At 36.9% G+C, this 21,685-nt stretch overlaps 1 protein-coding gene and 1 long non-coding RNA gene across 3 annotated transcripts in view; one reads left to right on the plus strand and one right to left on the minus strand.

Annotated features, from left to right (window-relative positions):
- vg (transcription factor vestigial) overlaps positions 1-19,680 on the plus strand; it is a 103,857-nt gene extending 84,177 nt beyond the window's left edge. For both annotated transcript variants that reach the window (XM_076530631.1, XM_012280675.2), the window contains exons 4-6: positions 1,867-1,990; positions 3,661-3,887; positions 18,193-19,680. In XM_076530631.1, the coding sequence (XP_076386746.1) occupies positions 1,867-1,990; positions 3,661-3,887; positions 18,193-18,239 (398 nt within the window). In that variant the 3' untranslated portion in view covers positions 18,240-19,680. The remainder of the gene's footprint in view (positions 1-1,866; positions 1,991-3,660; positions 3,888-18,192) is intronic.
- The window catches only part of LOC143264279 (uncharacterized), a 121,283-nt gene that overhangs the window by 72,203 nt on the left and 27,395 nt on the right, over positions 1-21,685 (minus strand). The window lies entirely within an intron of this gene.

The following is a 21,685-nucleotide window of genomic DNA, read 5'->3' on the forward strand; positions in this document are numbered from 1 at the left end:
CAGTATCGGTCCGGGACCCTCGAGGACACCAGATTGCCCGGAGGATTCGAATTGTCGGATCTCTTTCGTGCAGATGCGAACTACAACGGAAATAAAGAGATCTTCAGGAAGCTGTGGTAGTAGCGAAACTTGAATTGGTTATCTTTCGGATTGAACCAGGGAATATCAATCCCACAAATATTTTGGCCATTCAAAAAAGCTTTTAATACGATACAGGATTTACTTCTCCTTTATAAATTCTTTATAATTTATTCTTAATGTATATTATTACGGACTTACTTTCTTCAATGGACTTCTTAATGTACTTTTTATTTTATAATGGATTTCAAAATGTGAGGCGGTTGTATCATACACACGTTTATTATAAAATTTCTTTGAAATCTTAATTACTCAATTTTGTTCGAGATTTAACGAATTGTTAATTCTTTATCGAATAAAAATGTACTCCCTCCTTGTAAAACTTATAATTTTCTCAAAAGCGAAGCCACATATGAAAAAACTTACTTTCTCACGTAGAATTACATTTTTCTCAACTGTAGCAGATTAGTAATGTGTATAAAAGTATTCATAATCTATTGTTTGATATCACAACGTCGAACAATCAACTTTCGTGAGCTCGACATAAATTAGCCAACATGGTTTCCATGGCACAGCGATGAACATCCGATGGTGGCGGAGATGAAATCGAGGAAGAGAAGGAATTAGAAGTATAAATCGTTGGCTGGTCCGACCTCGTTGGTTCAACCTTCGAATATGTGTGTTGGATTGGCCGAAAGAGTTTCGAGAGGGAAAAAGGAATCCCAGGACCAAGGACCCGAGGACTCGCGGGAGGATACACGACAAGCTTCTGGCTTTGGAGTGGTCGCTTGTAAAACAACCGAGCGGTACCTTTCTGTCGCGCGGTTCGATCCCGTGGGATCCGGCTACTCGTTTATCGTGGGCCCTCGAAAGAATCGCGTGCTGGCCCGTGGGAAACGATACAAATATTTTAATAAACATTCCCGTTCCGACCGAACGGTTCTCCTTCCAGCGAAATTAATGCGATTCATGGTGGAGTAATCGATCGTCAATCGATCACACCTATGAATCATACCCGGCAGCTCTTTTATCAAGGATTCTATGGAATTATGGATTGCTTTTCTTTATTAGACGATAGATATCTGCTGCTTTCATAAAATAGCATTCTTCATTAAATATCGATTCTATTATTTTTATTAAATGCTGGTTAGATACTAGCTTCTTTGTTAAATACTATTTGTTAAATTCTGGCAAGTTTATTAGTCGATTTTATTAAACACTGTTAAACTCCACCTCCTTTCTGAAATTGAAAACATCTGTATAGATTAATTAACACTATACCCTTCATTTTGTATTACCGATGACTTACGCGATAGTAAATGTGCTAACTTATCAAAAGAAATGTAAATTTGAAAACCTGAAGAGAAGTGATGACATATAAGTATATTACGGAAAAATTATGACGGCTGTATGAAATGATTTAAACGTATTTGGAAATTTTGTTGAAAAAGCTTGCGGAAGATGAAGAACAATAGACGTTTAAATACCCTGAAAGGATAATATTCTGTACACGAAGTGTGTGAAAGAATTAAGTCCTCAAGTATTCTATGCTATGTCTTTATACAGAAAAGATTAAATGCGCTATAAAAGCTACTATCGCGATGCTTCAATAATTTGCATAAATGATGATGATATAAAACTTGTAACGTTCATAAATGTCCAACTTGATATGTACGCAATGCGCGATGCTATGAGACGATGATCCTTTATATCATGTTAATTTTAAAAGAGAATCATTTAAACGAGCGTTTAAAGTATTACTGAAAAGTTCCCGTTGTTTTGTTACAGAAAACATTTCCCCTATGTCCATGAGGAACTTCCCTGCTTCCTTCTGGAACAGTCAACATCCTGGCGAGGTCTACGAGTATCCAACGGACCCGTGGCATCCGCATTATTCACAGTATCACCACAGGTGAGCGTTCCTGACATTCCTTGTGTTATACTTAAAATATTTTTCGATGTGTACGATGACACTCCTTTTGATAATCTCTGACGTGTTTTAGAGGAAACTTTTGATGGTTTATGGTAGAGTTTATCGGGGAGATTTTATTAGCACGTTGTGATAAGAACTGATCGATTGGAGGTTGGGGTCTTTTCAATTTTGGAAAGAGGTCTTATGGAATTTGTAAGATTTGGGAAATTAGAGATTTACAAAGTTAAGGATTTGGAGATTTGGGGATTTGAGAAATTGGAATTTCGAGGCTTAGGTAAATTTTGGGAAATTTGAAAATTCAGAAATTTGGGGATTCAAGGATTTGAAGATTTGAGGATTACGGGATTTGAGAATTTGGGAATTTTGAAACTCGCGTATTTAAAGTTGAGGTTTTTGACATTTCAGCATTGGAAAAATTAATATCTTGCTATCTCGAAAATTTAAGAATTTAAAATAACATTTGATAGTAGCCAAATGGTGACATCGTCTAATCACAACATAATCCGCTCCGTCCACACAAAGTCCAAAACCAGTTTCTTAATCTTTTTACACTTAATCGATGTCTACATAATCCACGTTTTAAGCTGCCTAATTCACAGCAATATAAACGCATCAGCGACACGTAGCCATTAATTAGATGGATCCCTCCGAAGAATCCCATCCATTCGTTCCGGCAGTGCCGGGCGTATCGCGCTCCATTTTAAATTCAACCTGGTTTCTCGCGGGCGACGTAAAGCTCGCGCGCAAAACCAGGCGGTGATTAATCGACGGAATCGTCGAGAGCGTCGTTCCTTCAATTAACGGACGATAATGCGGCCAATGTTTCACGCATTCCAAAAATCCACCTCCGGCAGGCGCGACACGCTCATTACGCGATAGCCTGCCGGGATAAACCGTCAGAAACGAATGTTGCGGCTCGCCATGGGGCTTGAAGCGAGCGGAGGAGCGGAGATCTGTTAGAGGAGGGAACCTTTCTGAAAAAGGGACAAAAGATGGGAGAAAAATCACGAGAAATCGAGGAAAGAGAGAGGCAGTCGGTTGTGGTAAAGAACGGGAGGAGTAAATTAAAGCGTACAAAAAGTTACATGGAGAAAAAGAGAAGCAAAAGGGGGAGAGAGAGTGAAGGCAAAGAGAAAACGAGACGTGAAAAATACAGAAAACCGTCGGGAGCAGGTACCCCCGGTCGAGAGATCTTTAGCGCTGATGTTGCGTCGGTCGCCGTATAAATTACCAGTCTGTCACCGTTCTTGAAAAGAACCACGATATCGAGGATTCTTCTTCTCCTTTTCTTTCTTGCCACCACTCTTTTCTCCCTCTCATTTTCTCCGTACTTTTTTTTCCGTCCCCTTTGAACAAGTCTTCGCGTTGTTCCCAAGTTTCGCGATCGAACAGGGAGCGAAGTTGATAAGTCTGTAATGGGATAACCCTTTAGCTTATAACATCGAATCCGACACCTGGCGCGCATCGCGGTTCAAATGTGAGAAATCTAAATCCTAAATCCAGTGTCGATATATCAATTATAATTTGAGCAATCAAAGATCCATCTAACATCCACCTTCATTTGTCTTAGCAGTTCAGTAATAATTAGTTTGTAGCAATTGCCGAAAAGAATCATAGAAATTAAATCGGTGATTTTATGGTTGTTGCAGGGCTGTGCACGAGTATCACCATCATAACATGGCGGCCGTAACGAGTTACGGTGGTCTGCTGTTGGGTGGTGCGCGAGGACTCAGCCACCATACGTCCCACCATGCGGCACACCATGCACACCCCGCGGCTTCCTACAAGGACTGGCCGTCGGCGACGCCGTCGCAGTCGCTCGTCGACGCGTCCTCCGCACCCCCTTACCCCCATGGCCCTTACGCACCCCTCTCTGGTGAGTAGAAACTCGAGGGTTCAATCGAAACTCCTCGCGAAAACACGCTCCATACTTGTGGATACTCATCGTTTGATCATTGCATACATTTGCATATTTTTTATGAATGGTGGATTTGATGATTAACCCACTGATTACCTGTACAATAATCATTTAAAGCATCAGGAGAGATATTTGGTAATTTGAGAACTTGAGGATTTATAAATTTGCGAATTAGGGGTTTGTGAAGAGGTTATGGAGAATTAGTTTTGATGTATTTGGAAATTCAGGAATTTAAATATTTGATGTTCTTGAAATTAGTAAATTTGAACATCTAAGTGTTTGTCTCTTCAGAATTACAAAATTTATGACTTGGAAATATTTTATGAAGTTAAAAATTACTTCTTAATTTAAAAACTAGAATATTTTAGAATTAGGTATTTGCAAATTCTTAAATTTGAGAATATATTTAATTCTCAAACGAAGTTAGAAATTGATCCCACTTATGAAAAACGTAGTAAAAACCTAAACTCATGCTTCTGAACTAATGGTACATACGCGATCGTCGATTATCCCCCTTGTTTCCCGCGCGATTCTCGACGCTGATCTAAAACGCGGGAAAAAAAGGACGCGGACGAAGTTGCAAGGAATGGTACGCGAACTTTTTACTCGCGATTTACATGATAAATCTCGTGAAGAGGATCGTCTCGACATCAAAGTTGGAAGGCCGAGCAACATCGTGGACGGCGTTTGTATCGGCGGCAGAAGGAGCGGAGGCAGAATGGCGCGCAGGTAGCGCAAGAAAGGTCGGTCGGCCCCTCAGATGCTCGCAATTAATAAGAGCTTAATGGAGGCCCGCGGGCCGATATAGTGCTGCCACGCTCGGGCCCCGTTTCTTCGTTGTTCTCCCACCGAAATCATCGATGCCGACGACAAAAAGCCACGGCTAGGCCGTAAAACATTTCGCTCACCGCTCGACAGAGGTGCTCGGGCGACGTCTTTGCAAAAAGGGCCGCTTTCGATTCTCGCTGCCCCGACGTCGAATTATATAAGAGACGGGAAAGCTTCTCCCTTCGCCGGACATTAGAAGAGGTGAAAGAAGTCCAGGAAGAATTTCAGACAGAAGCGGGATCAGGAAAATTTTTAACAAATGATATGTTTCGTTGAAAGGAAACAATTGATACTTTCACATGCACGTAATAATAAGCATCGTTTCAAATATTCTCATGATCAGTTAATATCTTTTCCATGATCATTTAGGTTATTGATTTTGCGATATTAATGTCAAAATATAGCTATAGAGGTAGTTGAATGATTCGTACATTGATTTTGATATGTTTGAATAATTATGTGAAGAAAGAGGAAAGAAATTAGGTAGTAATACGCATGTATAAGTTGGCTTATTGAAAGCATAACATCTTGACTGTCACAGTAAAAGTGGTCGTATGTAGTCAGACACAATATAATCGTAATTGCTTATACGGAATAAAATTTGTATACTTTTGATTTACTCATATGAGTTCTAATGTGAAACGTGGGATAGCAGTAAATTCTTTTTGTATACATATTTTTGTACCTACAATATGTTAAACTGTTTCAGTAAAATACTGTTTATAAGAAATGAAGAATTTCTGCTGGGTATAACCAATAATCTCCAAATCTTCTCTAACTTAGTTAAAAAATAAAGTATACTAAAATGACTGAAACCGAAAAATATAACACTAATTTATGAAACTAGAAGACCTTAGAGAACCAACGTGAGCACAATGTGAAATTAGTAAAAATACACAAACTTTTTTCATCAATAAATTAGCAAACACTACAATGATTGTGGTAAATGTATCGTTATAGGTATAACATCCAATCAGATTTATATGCATTCTTTCCTTGTATTAACGTCAAAAAATGACTTGATCCCGCCATTCAAGAAAAGTTGTCACCATCGAACGGAATGTCCAAGGGGAATAAATTTCGCGTCGCGTCATGCGATTCGCCACAACGCGACGTTCAAATGCAAATGCAATGCACACGAACTGCAATGTAGGGTGCAGCTGCAACACGTTCTGAAAGCACCACGCCCATCGTGATTGCGGAGACCACTCCCATCTGTCTGCACGTCGGTGCAACCAGCACGCCTTCCGTTTCACCTCGAGAAACAGTCACGCGATTTCGTGTAACACGTCCGTAACTTTTGATGTAACGTTCTACCACGTTCAGGAATTTCCGCATCCCTGGCCGAGCTTTATTTTTATCGCGGCCAACGAGTTTCCCTCGGGAGGTGCATCTACCGGTTGCAGACGGTGTCATCCTGGTGATATCTGTGTGAGTAATTCATTTTCCTCGCGTTCAGTACAATAGAATTTATTAACGTTGATTGGGTGATTATGCTAGCTATACGATTGTTTATGTGGTTTTGCGACGAGTGTCTTCTTCGTTAACGGGGGTCAACAGTTCGTGACTAGTTAATTGAGAATTTTAACTGGCGAAGGAAACGGGTGAAACTTCAGTGATTTTCTTTTATTTCTGAATTTAATGATGGTAATAAAAGGTAACTATATTGAGAAGTAGATGCGTAGTATACGGTTACATTTTTCTGTGGGGTGTAATTTCGCGCGATGACTTTTAAGGGTTAATTTGTATTCTGTGGAAAATCTGAGCTGATTACAATTTTTATTTATGGTCTCTATTAAATCGTAGTGATGTCTTTGTTAACGAGAGTTAACAGTTCGTGACAATTTAATTGTGAACTTCTTAAGACCGACATTGGCACCTTGATGGAAGCATAATAGTCTTCTTCGTTAACAGGGGTTAATAGTTCGTGACCACTTAAGAAATTTTTAAAGGAAGAAATTAATATATTAAAATTGAAACCCTTGTAAATATTTTTTAAGAAGAATAATTTATTAATCTTGAATTAAATCAAATTTATCAATTCTTTATCAACAAATTTTTTCAACAATCTTCCAACAGATTGTAATAAAAATTCAATCAAATCGTCACAAACCATTAATCCTCGTTAATGAAGAAGACAATCGCTCACGAACCATAACAATATTATCATTTTATCATAACCACCCACCCGATACTAATAAATTCATAGACGTGAGAAGAATGAATTCTTCGTACAAACATAATCACCATATCACCCTCTGTAACCAAATAGATATATATCTCGAGGAAAAATAGTCGTGATAATTATCAGTAGTTTTAATACTCATAATTAATGTGATTATAGTCTCTTCGTTAACGAGGGTCAATTCGTATCTATTTAATGAAGAAACTTTTAAAACAATGTTTCATGTTTTAGAACACAAAGTAATACAATATTCAAAACAATCAGATGTAAAGGTACTGGAAATGCTATGCTTTGGTTCAATGTGTGGCAAGCTTAGGGAAAATCGATGCTAGAGCTTCATTTTAGTACTCTCGTCCCTCTTGTTGTCACTGATTCGATACGCCATGACTAACCCTCCTATGGTGGCTTCAGTTATTCCAACTTGTAATTACTGGAAAAATACCTTTCTCCTATTTTGCATATTTTAGGTTGACACATATACAAAATTAACTTCCATTTTCGTAATCGTTATGAATTTCATTGTAAGGGGGTTAAAAAATGATAAGAAACGTGACAAAAGACTGGAGTATCATATTTAATATCTAAATATTCTTCTGTGTTTAATACATATTTAAATATTCAATAAAACTGAGATAATACTTTTATTGCATGAATTTAAATAATACTACAAAAATTTAACTTTGATTTCACAAATTACTTCTAAATGTCTTCTAAATATTTCCCTTCCATTTTGTTGTCTCATATTGTACCATAGTACTTACAACCATATTATTGTCCGATTAAAAATTAACCAATGAAATAAAAAATTGACCAGTATTCATTAGAATGAATTCGTTTAAAGCATCATCCCCTTGCAGCACGGAACACCCTGTATATAAATATATACGAACGGCACACGTCCGGGAATATCAATTACAAATTACCATCGAACGTGAATGAACAAAAACGTGATCGTGTCAACCGTGAATGACTAACAATCCAGTCAGCGCCGTTAGGGTCGTTAAAGAAGCATTAACGTCCCAGCAAAGTACCCGTTCGAAAATCCCAGGAACTTTCACCGATGTCGTCGAGAAATGTACCGTAGGAACCGTGAAAAATTCGGCTGGCAAGCCAACGAACGAACAGGCCGAGATTTAGGGCCAATTTAGGAAACGCTAACATTCGTACGCGTGCGCTTCGCTTTATGGCGCAGATTGAGAGTTGGTTCGCGGATCGGACCGACCAAACGAGTTTTCAAGAATTTACTTGCCGGAATGCTGACAACGCTCACTATTCTAACTGGCGTGTGCTACTGTAAGGGACCCAATGCACCAAGTAGCTGCTTCCAAGTAGCAGCGACCTCGTCGTCAAACATCGATTCTGGAAATTAATGAATAAATAAGAAAGGACTTGTCCGCTTTCTTAGATACCGACGTCCAACTTCCACGGAAGGCTTTCGGTCGTTCTAACAAAATTTTTGTCAATTTCTTACGCGATTTTTCGGGGTTTAGAAGAAATATTCTTGGAATAACTTCTTCGAGAAGTTTGTCTAATCTGGTTTTAATTTTTATGTTCTAATACATATATGAACCTTGTGCTTAGAAATAATTTTTTATAAGTAAATAAATAATGGACAAGTAACCTAAGTATGCAAGTAGGAGACAAGTAACCTAAATATGCAAGTAGAAGATGAGTAATATAAGTAAAGAAGTAGAAAACAAGTAAAGGCTGTTACCAAGTAGAAGAGAAGTAAATTTCAAGAAAAATAAAGAACAGTCTACTACAGAAGAACGATAAATGAGCCTAACAATATAAAAGACCGTTGTTACAAAAAGGACAAACTTCATAAGAAATCCAAAGAACAGACTAACGATATAGCGTTGGTAATTATAACGTGTCTGACTACATACGTCAATTTTCACTAGTAACTAGTAGCAATCAAGAAGTAGAAACTGTAGCGGCATCATGTTGCAGAAAAGGTTTTTAACGAGTAGAAGGAGGAGCTCGGTCGGATCGTAGGGTGAGAAGGTAATTTCAGAGTTTGGTCGAAGCAGTGGAATTAGCTAGTGAAGCGTCTTCGAATCGGAAGTACCGCCATTAGAACGCCGCTTGGCACCCCGATTAGGCCGTGCCGCGGTACTCGGTCCCCGCTTGGTAATTATATAATTGCGTAAAATTAACTCGGCCGGCATAAATTGGCTGCCGTTTAAGCGCGATTAAGAGAAATAAATCGCAATTACCGGCCGACGTCCGACGACGTTGGCCGACTCTAGATGGTCATGGCGCACCGCGTGACGTTTCTGTCGGCGGTTTTATACCCGCCTTGTCCCCGCGTATGTCTATCACTTCTGCGAAATCATTAATTTAATTGCTCGTCACCAGCTACTCATCGACGAATTCAACGCGATCGAGAGGATAATTCATACGCACGGAAGCTATCAACTGCGTTTTCTAACTCTTTATTATAGTTTTTGTTCTGATTCGTGGTATTGTTTTTTTGTACATGTGGATATCGTTTGTTAGAGAGCTAAATATCGTTTCAAACGTTACTTGTTTCAAATGTGATGTACTGTCGGTAGCACTAAAGATACGTTTACTTAAAAATAATAATTTACAACATAAAATATCTTTTTTAATTCTGAAATAATTTATCTGGCACATATGTGCGATTGAATAATGTGAGAAGGTATTTTAAGATATATAAATTTTCTATGATTTTTTTGAAGCTTTGTAAGTTCGTAATTTATGATTTTGTAGATTTTAAATATTCGAAAATTTGTTAATTTAGAAACTATTTGAATTGCCGGATATTGGATTTTATTTGATTTCCCAGCTATTTTTATGTACCGATATTACGAGAGCAGAATAACGGTACGAATTTTCACCGTGAAAGTGGAAAACACGTCATTAGTATTGCGTTGATCAATGACAATGAAATCGGTATTTTCCAATGTGCCAGCCACAATTACAACGAATACCTGTTGATGGAATTCACCGTGCAATGGAATTTGTCAGAGAGCAGAATCATTGTTTTATTTAATTCATCGATTTTACAGACGCGTTTATCCATCAACTGGTAACACAAAGGCTCTTTGCAAACGCTCCTATCATCGAAATAACGTTGCAAATAAAATTACAACTTAAATTTACATTTTTAAATTTCCGCTTTGAAAATTTTTAAATTCTCTTAAATATTTTTATTTTACGAGATAGACAAATACGATAGAATTGTCTGGATTCGGAGTTCTTGAGAATTTGAAAAGTTGAAGATTTAGAAAATTGGAAAACTTGGAAACTTAAAAATCTTCAAAATTTGAAGTTTGAAAATTTACAAACTTTTTAGGTCTCGTTTGACAAACTTGAATATTTGACTACTTAGAAATTTGAAAATCTGAAGTTTTCATAATTCATAAATTATGAGGTTTAACTACCTAAAAATTTTCCAATTTAAATATATAAAAATTTGGCAGGTGAAACTGAAAAATTTGAAAATTACAAAAGAACATATGTAAAATGTCTTCCTTTCTCGCTACATCTCACACACATCTCTCAAACAGGGGATAGCACATCCAGAACGTCGGCCCTAGCGCTAAAATCGTACCAGGTTTGAAAGAAGGTTTCACGGAAGGTAGTCGCGACCCGTTTCCTCGAACAGGAAGTTGAAAAGTTGCGAAAGAACGCGGCGCGGAAACCGAGAGGCTCGGCCATGTTGCGTTCACCGGCACGGCAGAACTGGATCCGAGGATGTTAATTTAATGCGGTTTCGCGTACTTTTATCTTGTCCGAGCGAGCATTAATTCCCAACAGCTGGGAACAGAGACGAATTTACGAGCAAGATTCGTTATCCGAGCCGGAAGAGCTACGACGGACTGGTATCGTGAAATCTATTGCTTCCGAACATGCAGCCGCCACGGCGACGTCACGGGTCTTAGGTGTGTTTAAATCAAACACGAATTTCGCTCGTGAACGGTGAATTGAATTCCGTGCACGGTATTTTGTCGAACGGGGACATTGATTTATATCCGAGCTCGAGATTGCTGGCATATCGTTCAATTTCAACTTTTCTTTCAAATGTCTTCCGAACGAAACTTCTTGTGCCTTTTTACCGCTTTATGTGACGTGCAAATTTCTTTGCGTCAGCAGTTTTATTTCTAACGAGTTGAGAATATCGTTAACATTACGTCAGGTGAAATCACAAGCTACACGTAAGATACCAAGAGGTTTCAACAGTTTGCACAACTATTGAAGAGGTACATTAGTGTTATATTCCCAAAATCGGAAATTAATATTAAATAATTGCTTATTAAGGAATACTTTTAAGAAAGAGAATCTCAATGTTAATAACGTATATGATGTAACAAGTGCCTTTAAAGTGACGCGATATTAATATGTTGCTACCTTCATACCGTTCAGTATACTGTTAGATACATGGAGTAAAATTGAGGACCTCGTAACAAGTTTCTTGGTTATATGGCGACTATGTAAACAAAATTCCACATTTATTGGTCTTTTGAGCAATTTATCGCAGTTTTGAACTAAAGAAGAGGACAATATCGAACAGACTCACAAAGAACATTTATGATATTTGCAAGAAATATTTATACACTCTATATTTGAGTAATGAGGCAACGATAAATTGGACAATCGTGTTTTTTATGATTCACAGTTAAATTTTTGCAAGTATCAAGCTTCAGAAGTAAAAATAATTGATGAATTCAACAGTTATTAATATTAAAATAATTGTAATATTAAATTGTAATATTACATTTGAAATAACCTATTAACACATTGATAAGGAGGGTCATCGGTCACCGATTGCTTCTACTTTGAACAATTGTTTTCTCTCCCAACAGGAAGAAAACAAACGTCGCAATTCGTATCACTGTCAGGAAATCGCGGAGAAGTTCAAGAGCGTCCTTTTACGCATGACCAACCATTCAAGAGACCCTTCAAAAGCATATACATACAACTTGTACAACCCCTACAGAATCTCCCTTTCCTTTCATTTAACCCTTAACGATCGATTCACTAAACATTTGTGAGAATATCACTGTTTTGTCGACATGAACGTTTATATGCTTCTTTGTAGTAATATCTAGTTTCTTGGAAATCAACTATCATGTTTATTAACATGAAAATCAATTAAAAGGCTTAGAATATTAACTAATATGTAGATTAATACTCATATTAGTATAAGAGTATCATGATGAATTGTTCAATTTTACTGTGGAGATCATTATGTTAATAACACAGAACTTTCCAAATTTTTATGAAGCATAATATTTGAAAGGTTAAATAATAAATTCTGTTAAATTTTCTATTACTTGTCATATTTTTATATATACTCATATTTAAACTACCATGCATATATGTTGCTCGCAGCATATGGTTTCACATGACACGATAATAAAACTTAAGAAGCGAAAAAATGAACCAAGATTCACATCTTCTCCATATCGATTCTTATCTAAAAGCATTGCAATCCTCAACCCTTTCAAGCCTTCTGTACATTACAACTCAAGACATTCATTTTGTTTTAAGAAACATAAAAACTTACTTATGCAACATGGAACAGAACTTACAGCCAAGAAACGATTGATGCATAAAAATTTCATTAGCCCATTCAGTATTATTAATTTCTTGGTACGATGTTTATTCGACCATGAAAGAGATCCAAAAGCGTCAGAGAGGAAATTAAAAACGTGAGTGGTGAGACCTGAAGAAAGCCTGCCGGATAACGTCGCGAGTGTCGGTGAACGTCGGCGTCGTTTAAGGGGTTTCAAGTTGAAAACAAAGAAACGAAGCGACACGGTGATCTCAATACTTCCAGGAGGATTAATTCATGGAATCTTTGTCATAAATTCTGGTCCGCGTGGGACATTCTGGCGAGGAATATTCTGGACCCGCGGGTCGTTGCAGCCGGGCCTTTCTGGCACGCGCCTCGAAAATGGCGTCGCGCGGTGACGTCACGTAATCCACGCTCGTGCACCGCTTCCACCGGTGAGAGCAAAAGGGAAGAGAACGGAAAAGAGGGACACCAGGGTAGCCGGGGATGGCTAGTGAGCCTCGATTGGTCAGCCAGTTGGATGGAGGGAGTGGTCGAAAGCCGCCGGTTATATCGATCTCTCGAAGTCGGCTTGTTCGTTGCCGGAGACAGTCCGGTGAACCGGAGCTGCCTTCGCGGTGAACGCGTGTCCTCTTCGTCCTTTAACCCTTGACCTGCTTCTCTTCGTGATCCTCCGCGTCAGGGATACTCTAGCAGCAACAACGAACACTACATTCGTCGTTGCTCATTATTTTGCGAAATGTTACGCGAAATTTTGGTCGAATTGCAATCATAGCGGGTAGTGGATAATCATCAGTTTTTCCCTGACACTCCGTGGAAAAAGTTTATGAAAATTTACGAGAAAGGGAAAGTAAAATAGAAATTCGCTAATGCTCCTTTCTTTGAAATTTTGAACTCTTCTTTTGAATTCTATATTTGAAAGTTTCGATTCTCAAGTTTTCAAGATTCTTAAGTTTGCGAATTTTTTAACTTTAATTTTCGAGCCTGTTATGTTTCGATATTTACAAATTCTGGGATTTTTAAGTATTCAAGTTCTTAAATTTCAACGTTTCCACAATTTCAAGTAAATATCCAAATTGTACATTGTTTAATTCAAGAAATTTTGTTTTACAGAATAGTGTACGTCGAAAACAAAGATTTAGTGGCTTAATTTGCAATTAATACTCGTTCATCGATGCATACGAGCTTCGAGACAGGGTGAATCAAAGTGGGGTCTCTCCTTTACCACGAGTATATTGGATTTCGGGCTGCGAGGGGTTTGACCCCTATTGATAAGGGTCATTTCGATGCTTTCGATACGTATCCCTCGACAACGAGTAGGGTAGACGCATCATAGGGGTCGGTCTTCGCTTTTTAAAGCGGGGGTGTTCGATTTAATTTAATCCGCATGCCCAACTCTCGTCTTTTGACGTTCAATTTGCCACCCGATGGTAATGTCGAAAGAAAGCAATGAAAACGTTGTTTTTTAAATAATTTCAATACTTTTGTTTTCTTTTAAAGATTTATCTAACATGTTTCATTATATTATACATTGTCAAAAGGAACTATTTTCCTATTTTGTTTACGGTCTTAAACTTATTTATGACTTATGAAGGTTTCTGTTTTAAATTGCAAGTTTTAATAATTTTAATTTATAAGAATTATAAAATTTGTGTCAAAAAAATATTGCGACTTATATACTTTCAAAAAACTTGTGCCTAGTAAAAATAATTATTTGAATACATTTATATTTTTCTCAGATGTATTTTTTGATAGAGGCCCAATTAGTAAAATCAGATGCTGTATTCAAAAATATAAAAATGTTAATGAAATTTTAAAGTTGAATTTGTAGAAGAATGTTATTTCATTTGCGCATAATTTTGTGAAACGAAATTATAATTTATTCGGTCTTTCTCGACTACGTTACACAGGTAATTAAGTTTACTGTAAAACACAAAGAAGAGAATCGCAAAATTCCCGTGTTTCGTTTCGAGCTACCTTCGACTTTGCGAGCCGTTTCTTTGCTAAAAGGACCAAAGGGAATTTCTCTTTGTACCATCTTGCTTTGCTCTTTGATATCGCGATATTGAATGCTGAAACATTCATAACAGGTGCGTTCGCCCGTAACTTTGTATTCATCGACTTGTGTGCGTCTGAGGTTTCAAACGGAAACACGCTGCCGTATTCTTCGCTTGAACAATAAAGCTACGAACATTCAACAATAACTACTTCTAAGGGAAGATTTAGTAAAAAAATGTTTCATTCTAATAAATTACTTTTCAATATTACTTCGTTTTCTTCCTGCAAACTTTTGAATAAACAAACTTTCGAACGAATAAACTTTCTGAATAAAGAAAACTAATTTAAAAGACATTTGTACGATGAATATAAATTGCCAATTTTAATAAATGACACAACTTAATTAAATATAGTTAAACTATTTCTTATGCTTTGAAGTATAATCAATTATACATTTAGTAATTTAATATTCACGTTATTAATAATACTACAACTATGATAACTTATAGTAGCAATTGTAGTAACTTATATCATAATTATAGTAAATTATATCAGTCATAGAATATGTCCTGTATATTACAATTTTTTAATATTTCTATTAAAGAAAATAACACATATAGAATAATTAACACATTGTATCGTATTAATATAATTGTGGTAAATGCGAACAATGTATTTCAAACATGATTTAATCATAACCCAATATCGTGTAAATTCCCGACTTCTGGTTGTGGCTCACGTGCGATCATAATCTCCGTGAGAGAGCATCCTAATTCAATACGGAAGACCGTAACCACCGAATAATGTACCATAAGTGTCAAGACGATTTATGCGAACCACGTACGTGCCTATAACGTTTTCACGGCCGAGTATGCGAGGCCAATATGCTGGAACAAAATGGACGGGGGTGTTGCTGGTAAATGGTGTGTCAGATAGCACGGACAATATTGCCCAGCATTCGCCGGCTTTTCGAGTCACCCTCTCGTATTTACGCGGAAGAACCCGCGTCGATTATGGCCAGGGGTTTCTCCACTTTCCTCTCGAATCGACCGTATTACATGGGATTTGTTGGTCACACCATTCAAACGGTTAATTGCTATATTTCATCTCCGGTGACATGCGATTAATTCAATTTCATCCCAACAATTTATCAACTGTACACATATTTTATAACTCCGGAAATTTCAAACTTCTTCATTTGTTAATAATTTCAATTCTTTAAACTTATTCTTTGAAACCATTTCGAAAGTACCTTTTTATTGACAATGATAGCTATATCTTCCACTAAGTGTCCCATTATTCAAATCAATGTATTCTACAATCTAAAAGGACATTAAAATATTATTTTATGTAATGATCATAGCGACTTAATTTTATTGACCTGTGGTAGTAGGTAACTGCTAAAACTAGCTCTTCTGTAAAATACACTTGCTATTCGACATGTTTTCTTGATTGATCATTAATTTAAACAAAAATTTTGTTAACGCTCTGGCAACATACTTTTCCTTCTCCAGTGATGTTCTTAAATATCCTCCAATTGTTCGTTTACAAAGTAGCAAAATTAATTCTGTCGATCTTCCCTTTTTTATTATTATTTATTAGTTGACTATACTTGAAGCCAGTTTTCTTCTCACACGGCGTGTTCCAGAATTATTTTCCAACTGAGCGAATTTCTATCAAATAGAAACGCGTTCCCGGTGTTCGTCGGCAAGATGAAATCTTTTGTGCTTCCGCCCGTGTTTCTTTCGGCCTGCATGCGCCAATATGGCAACTCATAGGGCGCACACGTAGCGCTGACTTTGAAGCAGGTAGATCCACGTGCTGACACGTGCACGCCGACAGATACAAACTTAATCGACCGTGTCGTGCACCACGTGCCACGAATTTAAGTACTCGAAAACGTCCATCTTTTTCCTTGTCACTGCCTGAAATTACAACGATACGCGAAGATAATGCTTAATAAACGTATTGGGCGATGTCGATGGTGACGTTGACGACGAGCGAAATAGTCGGCGTGACCATTCGAGTCACGAACGATTGACGTTTAGCGAGGCCTTCCTTGAAGGATATTCTTTCCTCGGTTGCCACGATGACGCTGGAAAATGTATGAGACGATCAAAGGAATTGACGAAGGTCCTTTCATATGAGTAAAAAGTGTTAATTATGATAATAAATAGTGGCTAGAAAAACGTATGATGAGGAAAAACGAGGAGAGAGTGAGGACGCAGTAATCCATTATTTATCATTTCATAACAGTGACAGTATGTACATTTCTCGAAGCTGAGTATTTTACTAAGAACATATTTGTTGTAATAATAAAGAAGGTTATAATAACCTCACACGTACGTATAAAGAGTATGTAACCTCACATGTTGTACGCACACTAATCAGCTCATACTCAGATGCTAGCATAGTTTAGACAATAAAATTTAGGTTCACAAACTTGTAATATTGCACTGACTATTGCTGCACAATAAAGAGGAACCCAACAAGCATAGTTCGACAAGAAGGTTATAAGAACAACAAGGTTGCCAATTGGTTTCCAACAAGAAGGTTATAACCTCACATGTTGTACGTATAAAGAGCACACACTGATCAGCTCATACTCAGATGCTTGCGTAGTTTAGATAATAAAATTTATGTACACAAGGTTGCTATATTGCACCGACTATTACAACGAACCCAAAAAGCATAGTTAATCAAACACTGAAAATCAGTATTCAAATAAATACCTAACAAGGTGTTGATCAGTCCTAAAAGTGCGTACAATCGTACAGAACCTCTCGAATATAAAAGTAGAATTATACTTATAGGAATAAAATGTTAAATGATTCGACAAAACGATCATAGACTTCCTGTAAATTACGAATAGAACGTCGAAGAGAACGAAGCGAAGGACCAGGATGATCCGCAGGGTCACTCTCGGAGATATCGAGATCAAAGATAGCACCGGTCACATGCGTGCAACCGTTGTAAAGAACATGAGATCTTAACTGGTCGATCTCGTGACATATTCTGTTGGTCCCCCGTCTGTCCGTCCGTCCGTCTGTTCGACCCATTCGTTCCCTCGGTTCGTCCGTCGGTTTGTCCGTCCGTGTCGCGCAGCGGGTGCCATCACCAGTTATGCACCCTCGCATCCGTCAAAACGTTGACTCTTCTTTTATTACGCGGCTGGCCGCGTTATAAATTTCGATGAACGATGAGCCGACCCGTTCGGACGAAAAAGTCATTCCTACCTTTTCGAATATAACCAATTACTTGTCCGGTGCGTGAAAGTTCTGTCCTAAGATCGTTAACCTCTCTGGGGATAAACAGGTACTAGTGGCTTAATGTTTACAACTTTTGAAGCGGACCTGTTTTAAAACGTAGATATTAAGTCCTTTATGACATCGAGCCTACAGTTTGAAGATTGCTAAATTCGATGTATGTCTAACATTTGGTTTGTTATTTATTTTAATATTACGACAGTGATTATTTCTGGTGTAATTATGGGAAAAATCATAGGTTAATGGGTTAATAGACTTTATACATTTGTAACTTATTAATGTCACTCAGTATTAAAGTCACTAAATCTTCAGATTTTTAGTCAACTGCATTTTCAAACTATCAAGTTCAAACTTCCAAAATGTAGTTGATTGAAAGTTTGAATTTGAAAGTTTGCAATGACCAAATAATTAAGTAATGAAAATGGTTATTCCTTGTTGCAGGCCTCGAATCGCAGGTCCAGGAATCCAAAGACCTCTACTGGTTCTAGAAGCGAGCTCCAGAGTCTCGTGGACCGAACTAATTCGCAACATCCGGTGGGTGCAATCGCGAAAAAAGCACGAGCTCGAAACCACGCAGCCGTTGTTGTTCTTCGATCGAGCAGTTTCTGCGAAGGAACAAAACTGTGCTCGGAAGATAACCAGCAGCTAAATAGAGAATGATCGAAGGACGATCGAGGAGCTTAGACGATGTCACGTGATATTAGCATGTTAGAGGATCCATGGGCTTTCTGGCAGAACCGAGATTCGAGGATAGTAGGAAAGAACTTTGTTATACGACCGGAAGAACGTACGAGAGATCGTTCATGCCGCGTCGAGCAAGTGTACATAGTGTTACCTAATTTACGTTAAGGATCTACTATTAGAATACAACTCAGATAGTATTAGAGGAATACTTTGCGCGCACTATTACCTTCATAGTGACTGATGAATGTCTAAAATGGCCGATGAGAGAACGACCTCTAGTTTTTAATGCTTGAACACCTGTTAATTTTGTAGTTCGATAATATCTACTACTATGATTTCAACACATTCTTGTTGTATTGACAAAGTGGGTGGCTCATTGTAGGGTTTGAAAGTTTGCAAGTTTTCTCAAGTTCTAAATTTTGGAATTTCTAAATTTTTAAAGCTGTAAGTGAGATTTCAAAATGTCTAAATTTTCTAATTGAAAATTTCTCAATTCAACGATGTGAGAAATTTACTAAATTTGAAAGTTTGATAATACCTAACAAAATTAATACTTCATGGAATTATTAAGTGTGCATTACTCAATGATTCAATATTGCAATATAAAAAAAATTACAGATTAACGGGTCTTCAAGTGTTTATAAAATGTAGAGGAATGGGCCAATGTGTCTAAATTTTCCAAATAATTAATAGAAGATCGAACAAGACGATCGTATTGCTTCTTGAGTGTCCACTTTGATCGTCCTCTCGGATAAAGCAAAAGATAGCAAATTGAAAAGAAAATGTACCTTCAATATCATCCACGAAATCCTTCATTTTGAAGGATGAATTTAATGAATTTAATGGTTGTGACAACTGATTTATTACGAATCGTTTATCAAAGAGGACGATCAAAACAGGAGTAATTATTTGGAAGATTTAGCTGCAGATATAAGTGAAATATTTATTGACCAATGATCTTGCCATATATATATATTATAAATATATATATTACTATTATTAATTGTATCATAACACCGGGCGCTGCAGAAATTCTGAAACCTCTCCGAGTCAGCAAATTAAAAATAGTTACTATCCGAATTGTCATAATTATTCTTTATATCCTTTCCCTCAATAGTCACAAACGCACAATCACTCGCATCGTCGTTTCTTGCATAGCGGACGATTAGTCTCTACCTTAAGCGCATCGTATCCATCTCATGTTATCATCATCATAGGTGTTAAATAAATGATGCATTAATATTACACCGTTGCCTTTTTGTGGACTTCTCTCACCCGACAGGATCTTTCGAGTTTTACTCTTCGAAAAAGGTATGTATTTTATTTCACGTTAAATTATTTCCCCACACTCGGAAGAAAATTCGACACAATTTAAAAGGTGTCAGTTTAGATTAAACTTCATTTGATATTAAATTAATAAATTTTGAAAATTTATTCTTAAGTTTAAAATAAAACATCGCTGATTTTCAAGGAGTTAATTATTTCCTGTACCTTTTGTCACCGATAAGTATCCTATGAATGAATCATTTCAACTGAGTCATGAACCGACTTTTATTCGATCAAAAACTTATAGCAACATTCATTCAGGAAATTTCAGCGTGTTAGGAGTCTTTTTTCCAAGTCTGGATATTTCCTGCGATCATTTCCTGCGCAAGTGCTGATTGGAACACGTGATATCCTGTAAGCGTGGGCCGCGTATCCGCGATTATATTAATAACGTTCAGATTAGAGAGATAAACGTATAAGTAACTGGAGTATATCTGACCGAGAAAATAGAATTTTATGCTTTTGCGGTTCGTTAAACCGCTGCTGGTTAATTACACACCGCTGAATTTAGTGGCCCCGCTCACGCCGGAAAGTTAATCGAGCACGTAATAAGAGGAAGTAATGGGGAATTTAGTCTTCTGGAATTCTGTGTGGAACTTTCAGTTTCGTTCGATTCTTAAACGCCTTCGTTGCGTTTAACACGTTCCGTCAGTTTAATAAATTCTTTTGAATGCTTCGGATAAGGTATTCGTCTAATATCAAGATTGAAGATAATTATAATTAGGTGATGAAGTTTAAGTGTTGAATAAATTTGAAAATTTATTAAAATATCTTTTAAAGGTATTTTTATTCAAATTTTGATGTTTACGAAACATCAAACTGTGAAAGATAGTGTATCTTTACAATATATCTTTTCATGACACAGAAATTATGAAGAAAAATTTTCGAAATTATTTACTGGACATTCATTCGAACAACAGATTGAAACCACTGGTATCAGTGATTAATAATTGAACTTTTGATATTAGGTCAATTTGAAAATTCGATATTTTCGTTTCTAGCATAAACGACTTCTAACAGCAATCTTTGGATAGCAGAGAATATATTATTAATTCTTGAGTGAATAATAAATCGAATTAATCGTAAAATAATTAACATTAAATTTGTACCTACATCGCATATTCCAAATAATCAAAATGATAAAAAATATTTAAAATGTATTATTATATATATAATAATTTTTTATTTTGAGTGTCACGATATCACCTTAATAACATTTATAATACAAAATAACAAATGTGAAACCTACTTCAACGAATTTGATTATTGCACCACAAAATTGTATTCAGCACGAATATTCTTACCAATATTATTTTATGATTTAATATTCACAATAAGAGTACTTTAATTGCAATTATTTAAAGAGAAGATATTAATCAAACTAACGTCAGAAACAAAAATCTCGGTCAAAAGCCATGTGGTTAGATCGATGGTCGATTTCCTTTACACGTGCTCCGTTTCCTCGGTCGTATCGTTAACGAAATGAGAAAATGAGCAATTAACTTCGTCACCTAGGGGAAACAGTGTCCCTGGGATTTGGATCGTTTTTATCACGTGTAAAACACGTGTAGCCTGATTGGCCAAGGCACGAATGTAAATGAAGCGAAAGCTCGTGCATGGATGGGCAAGGTGGCGAGAAATTTTAACGAGATCGTTCGTGACAAGGATGGATTCAAATTTTTCAAATCGAGAATACTTGCTTAGTAAAAAAAAATAGAAGCTATTGAAACCCGAATTTTTTTTTCTGCTCGACATTAGTGGTATAATTACAAAAATTTCAAAATTGTTTTTGAAAAATACAGGTCCACGTTATGTTTTTATTTCTGTCATGTGGATTAGTAAGGGTATTTATTATTTTGATGGAGATCAATTTTAAAATGTATCTGTTCTAAGATTTATATTTCTTGAGTCACTATCAATGCCC

The sequence above is a fragment of the Megachile rotundata genome, chromosome 1 (genome assembly GCF_050947335.1).
Source record: "Megachile rotundata isolate GNS110a chromosome 1, iyMegRotu1, whole genome shotgun sequence".
Lineage (NCBI taxonomy): Eukaryota > Metazoa > Arthropoda > Insecta > Hymenoptera > Megachilidae > Megachile > Megachile rotundata.